Source organism: Pieris napi, chromosome 15 (genome assembly GCF_905475465.1).
Source record: "Pieris napi chromosome 15, ilPieNapi1.2, whole genome shotgun sequence".
NCBI classification, from domain to species: Eukaryota; Metazoa; Arthropoda; class Insecta; order Lepidoptera; family Pieridae; genus Pieris; species Pieris napi.
In genome coordinates, this window is record NC_062248.1 from 8,861,966 (window position 1) to 8,868,683 (window position 6,718).

The following is a 6,718-nucleotide window of genomic DNA, read 5'->3' on the forward strand; positions in this document are numbered from 1 at the left end:
ACTCGATCATTGATACTTCAGAATACAGCGACTCACATCGCTCGTAGGTTCGGTCCCCAGCTGTGCACCAAAAGATGTTCTGTCTATTTTTATTTAACAGTCTTTCAAGGAAATCTTAATGAGGTGCGGCTCACCTTAGACCCATAAAGTCAACAGTGCGTGTCAGGCAAAGAGGACTGATCACCTTTTTTTTTTATAGTACAGGGGGCAAACGGGCAGGAGGCTCACCTGATGTTAAGTGATACCGCCGCCCATGGACACTCTCAATGCCAGAGGGCTCGCGAGTGCGTTGCCGGCCTTTCAACCTACTTCGACCTACAAGTAAGTATGTACAACCCATGTTACATTTAACCTAAGAATCTTACAATAACCGGTATAAATATAACCAAGGCGTACAACGATCTGTGAACGGAAAAAATCCAGTAAAATAAACAAACTCAACCAAAATAACATTATTGGATGAATAAAAAATATAAGAACAACCACGTGTCTTGTTTATGAGCCACGGTATTTTCCGCGAGCTTCTTTAAAACAGTAATTTAATATGATACCTTCGAATTTTCCTCTCTGTATAAATGAAAAAAGGGGATACATTGAAACATATTTTATAAAGAATTTTGGGTTCGTCTCAGATTTCTGTTCTGTTTGATATTTTGTCTTTAATTGTGTTTAAACCTCCGACGCCTGATATCGTCCAACGATTTCTTAACGTTTCTGGATGATTTTCTCTCCCAATTAATTATAGGCCTAACGCCGAAACCACCAACTGCTAATGAGTCCCCGGGCCCCGGTAACATGGATTACGGATGAGGACCAAACGAATATCGGGAAAAAAAATGCAAACTTCTTGATCCAGCTGTACAAGGAACTAATTCATAACGAGTACACAGATAATTAATTGTGATTGATTAACAGTAGGTATTTAGCAAAGTTACGATACGATCCATCTTTCCAATTAACTTGAATTGCAATACATATACGATATCTACAATGAAAGCATTCTGTTAGCAAAGGCATGCGCTACAAATTTTCACAAATTTTGCTTAGTAATCTATGTCATAACAATCATAATTTTGCAGATTTATTTCTGGCCACGGATACTTTTAGTATTATTTATTTGAGAGCGAGAAGAGCAATTATTTTTGTATGCCCAAAATGATCTTACTCAGGCTAGACACTTACAACTGTATTTGGTTTGTGCATACTGTCAGTTCCTAGGCCTAGAGATTATTATAATATTCTATTTCTTAAGGTAACATTAGTTAATAAGTTATTTCAAATAAAAGTTTAAAAAATATCACGGCGTTGCAAGTCGCATAAAAAATATGTGCAAAATTTTATCACTTACCTAGGTATTAAGTATATCGTCAAATTTTGGAAGACACAAAACACACCCACACATAGATCTGCTACCGCTAAATTTGCTAAGAAGAAATTAGTGATAGACCTTAGTCTTCTAGATAGCGTCACGACGAGTATAACGAGAAGGTTACCTGGAACAAAAAATATATATAAATGTGTTTGAGACACGCCGGTTTCTGATTAGGTAGGAGCTTGTAGTTTATTATTTATCAGAGGGCCTAATCATAAAATAACTGCTTCACGACTGATTTGAGAGCGACCGCCGATGCGAAAACCGCTGTGTGAGTTCGAAAAGTGAGTTACAGATCGCAAGGCAGATGAATTAAAATTAATCCCGAATCATCATTCAATAACGTGAATATCAGTTAGATTAACCACTAACTTTGTAGTCTACGACTTTTTTAACATGTTTCATTTATTTTATTCAATTCAATTAAAGTGGCGACTTTTAATGCAAAAATCTTTCCTACATAGATATCAATTTAACAAAGCCTAAACGGCACCGTAAGCCTGTGTCTATGTGGAAACCGCTAAATTCCTTTAGATTAAATTAATTAAATATTCCTGGATACCAAAACACAGGAAAAATAAATTTTTTTTCAAACTAACAGTAAATATAGTTAATAACACACAAATATAGAGTATTTACAATATAATTTACCTACATAGTAAAAACAATAATTAAAAACAAATTTAAAAAGTTTGGTGTCTGTGGCAGTGTACCTTACCTTGTATTTCAATACTTATTCGTTGAGTGAAGAAAGCACCAGTTCTGGTGTCACCGGTACTATCTACCAAGCGCCAACTTAAATCTTTAATTAACAACTGTGCACTTGAACCCTATATTATATTAAACTCTGACATATCGGTTCAACATACTTTATTTGTCAAAGTTATTTATGTACATCGTGTTTTGAAATTATTTGAAAATAAACTATATAAAATAAAAATATTAGTTTCTATTTTCTAACAAGATGTACAATATTTTTTACATATTTGTATGTATTTGTGTGGTAATATCACCGTATCACCTCGACGTCTGTCGTTCCACAACTGAGCGTGTTTTAAGGCAATTTTTGCAGTGCACCACCGCTATGTGAAACCAGCTTCCCACTAAAGTATTTCCAAACCAATTCGTCTTAGGGTCCTTCAAAAAAAGTACGTACCAATTCTTGAAAGGACGACCTAAGAAGATACCTAGAACCAAAAATGCGGAACAACGGTACTCATATACAATTCCAGATTTAATTAAATTTCGCAAGTTATAACGCTGATAAGGCTGAAATCAATTTACATAGACCTTAATTGGGCTAAGTCTTTGTACCGTTTTTCCAATGTTTATATACTATTAAGATTAAATATATATAATAATAATAACTTTATTTATTGCCAAAAACAGTTATAAAGGGGAAAGATTCGTATTTTTATATACTTTATTAGGACGATATCGATCTCTATACAAAGATTTTCCGTACAAATCTCCAGTCTTGAAACTGAAGCGTTATGTGTGACAAGAGACTTTACATAGGGTAGACATATTCGTGCACGCTTCAGTGATCTCTTTATAGTCAAGTAGCTGATCAGATGTGCCTTCCAACCCTATATAATTCCACTCGAATCGGTCATTCGAGCTTATCCTTTGAATAAATGAAATACACGAACACGTACTTATATTATTATAATCAATAGTTATTAAATTATACTTATTATAATTTATTTATCCCTTTACATAAAAGAGATTCTAAATAATACCTTAAAAAATAATAACAAGAAACTGATTATTCTAAGACAAAATCTCGGGTATTCGTGCAAAGCAATATTGTTATTGCTTTTGTGCGTACGGTAAACTTCTAACGGTGTAAAAAACAAACGTGTTTTCCGAGCGAATTATTATAATATTAGATATTTATTCATACTTTACTACAAAGGAAAAATTTATTGTTTAATATAGGGTAATGTTTTGTTATTCATCTTCAATATTTTCACTCGGTTATTCCGGTTGGGTTATAAGTAAACGCCTGTCTAGTAGTACGTACATATCATGAGTTTGATTCCCGGTTCGGGCTAAAAAATTAAGTTATGACTTCGACTTACAATTACGGATATTCATGTAAACTTTATTTATGTTATTATTATTAATTACTTAAGATGTCATGTGGAACATGGTTTAATGGTTGCAGCTCCTTACAAACGTTGTGTAAAAAAAAAACATGGCGATTAAAAAGAGTGGCGGAGAGTTTATTGCCAGTTCTTCTCTTCCGTTCTACGCCCTTGATTTGAGAACTGGCACTAAATGTAAAATTAGAAGCATTTATATGTATTTCATTACAGACATGTCATAAGTATACAAAGTGTTACCAATATGATTAAATGATTTTTGAATTTGAATTGAATTTGAATTTAATTAAATTTGCGTTTTCACGGCACGGGTCGACATTTATTTTAATATTTCGACAATAAATATAAATGTTACTCAATGATAATATAGCATTCGCATAGCGAATCAGTCCAGTAGTTTTTAAGTTTATTCGTTATAATAAAAAAATACCAATCTTTCGTCTTTATAACTGTTTTTGGCAATAAATAAATTTATTATATATTTACTCTTAATAGTATATAAACATCGAAAAAACGGTACAAATACTTAGCCCAAATAAGGTAAATTGAGTTCAGCCTTATCAGCGTAATAACTTGCGAATTTTAATTAAATCTGGAATGTAATACCCTTGTTCCGCATTCTTGGTTCTAGGTATCTAACAAACACGGGTCATACACATTCTGGGCTATAACAAAACATGTAGGAATATTGTAATTGACCTATAATAAAGCATCTGTCACATATATTTCAAGCATATGTAAGGAAGAAATGATATGCCATATTCTGTGAATTGCTAATTGGAATCAACATGGGTTTTAAGGAAACTTTTATGTGTTATTGTGCCATTGCCAAAGCGACGCATTATATGTTTCATTATAAATCTTAAATTATTATAGTAAGGTTGAAATAGAAGAGTGGACAGGCCAAAAAGAAGGTGCGCTGATGACTTGATAGAAATAGCATGAAAAGACTGGCAAACTATTGGCAAAGACAGAGACTGGAAATTGTGAAATCCAGTGGCAACTGAACATACTACTAAAGGTGCGTACAGACTACGTATATATAACATAACGTGTTATACAACATTGCTATACAACATGTTTCAGATAATGTGGACACTGAATGTTATAAAACATGTTATTGATATGTATGCTAGGACGAACCCAGCATTTACGTTTTTTGTTTCTCTTTAATTGTTATTTGAAATGGTTAAAGAACATTGTTATATTGCATTGTTATTCTAATGTATACAGTATTGTTTTATGTTATAATGTTGAATAATAAGGTTACATAATGTGGACGTGTTATAAAACACAAGTTTTATAATATGTTACATAGTCTGTACGCACCCTAACAACATTTGAAATGAAACTTAAGGATATGGAAACGCACTCGCGAGCCCTCTGACATTGAGTGTCCATGGGCCGCGGACTTTTCGGATACCAATTAACATCAGGCAGCCTCCTGCCCGTTTAGCCCCTGTTTTGTAAAAAAAATGGGGCAGACAAATCTCCTGCCCCATTCGTTCTAAATCTTCTAAAAAGTTTTTATATATTTAAGGGTATTGGAGGCGTCTACGCCGGATATCTATAGTTAAGAACCTTACCTGTACCATTACGTCATAGGATTGCTATTTTAAATGCTAATGGTTTCATAAAACGAGAAGTTTTAGCATAAGAAACCCGAAAGATGTATGATGAAATGTGAAGCATTTAATTAATCTCGACTAGTTTTGAAGCATAAACTTTGTCTTTGCATATGGAAATTTTAATTTGAAATGGTTCCACGTTTTACTGTAATGTATGTAATTAACAGAACTGCTAATATTGAGTTTTTGGCGAGTGGCCATATTATGATAATGTATAATATAATCTTTATCAGAATTATTTATAAACCTACTAAAGCTATCGAATCTTTTGTTCTTTTCATCTTTGAATAGTTTTATACGTAACTTAAACTTATGTAGTTTAAATAATTATTTATTTCCAACACAGAAATATATTTATTTACAACTTTCTTAACCTACATAGTAATAATAATAATAATTAATAAATATAAAATTAAAACAAATTTAAAAAGTTTGGTCCCTGTGGCTTGGACCTTTAAAGCTGGCAGGATTTCATCTTAGATTAATCTTGAAAGTAAATGATAATGACATAAGGTTATTTAGCAAGCTATTATTTGTGTTAGAGCAGTGTTGGCCTAGTAGCTTTTGCATGACACTAACATCCCTAAGGTCGTAGGTTCGATCCCCGGCTGTGCACTCATGGACTTTTTTCTTCCGTCTTTAACATTCGCTTGAACGGTCAAGGAAAATATCGTGAGGAAACCGTCATTCCTTAGAACTAAAAAGTTGTGCGTGTGTCAGGCACAGGAGGCTGATCACTTGCCTATTAGATTCACAAATGATCATGAAACAGATACTGAGGCCCAGCTGAAAAAGTAGTAGCGCCACTGATTTATTTATGTTACAACACTAAAATTTGATTAAGATTGCATAAAATTCAAAGTAGTCACATATACAAAGTATCATTAAAATCATTACTCATTACTCTGCCAATATTCAGACGCTCGTTTAGAATTTAATCTAGAGCCGAATAGAATAATACTATCATAACTTAAAAATGTTTCCAAGTTATTTATAAACATTCATCATCAATGTTCAACGTATTCCACGTTACGTAAATTTTTCGTTAATGACTTACCAAAGAAACAGCAACAAAAAACGAGCGTATACAATGAGATAAAAATAGCTCTAACATCTGTTCTGTCAAATATAAATTCTTCATTTTGTAGATTAAATTCGCTTTCGTTGGCTGTTAAATTTTTAAGTGCTCCAAAATCGTTCCCATTCTTTGTATGATTGGCGGTCTCTGGGCCGTGAACATTCTGATCGATATTCAAATTCATATTAATATTTATTTATTCACTTCGATCGGTCCACTGGATAAATTAGCTTCTTCATCTGAAAACAAAAGAATTTTTTATACATAACTATATTTAAAGTCAGTGTTTGTATTTTTCAATTATTTGTAGATGGCAACATTTTAATACCTATTAGTCTGTGCAGAAAAAGAACCGTCGGGGGATTGAGGGGTCGCAGCAGTGCAATTTTTTTTCTTATGTTAACAACACTGTTATGTCACTAAAGTTAGACTATAATCATTTTCCTAGTTAATATGAAATCGGGAACCTTAAGTTGGAATGCAAAAAATTAAGTTCCCCCCGGGAAATTAATTTTTTGCACTTTTTTTTGGC

At 32.9% G+C, this 6,718-nt stretch overlaps 1 protein-coding gene across 1 annotated transcript in view; it reads right to left on the bottom strand.

Moving 5' to 3' along the window:
* The window catches only part of LOC125056953 (trissin receptor), a 33,012-nt gene extending 26,593 nt beyond the window's left edge, over positions 1-6,419 (bottom strand). The window contains exons 1-2 of the mRNA XM_047660330.1: positions 6,166-6,419; positions 1,349-1,493 (exon numbers count right to left, since the gene is read on the bottom strand). Of these exons, the coding sequence (XP_047516286.1) occupies positions 1,349-1,493; positions 6,166-6,370 (350 nt within the window). The 5' untranslated portion in view covers positions 6,371-6,419. The remainder of the gene's footprint in view (positions 1-1,348; positions 1,494-6,165) is intronic.
* Between the last annotated feature and the right edge of the window lie 299 nt (positions 6,420-6,718).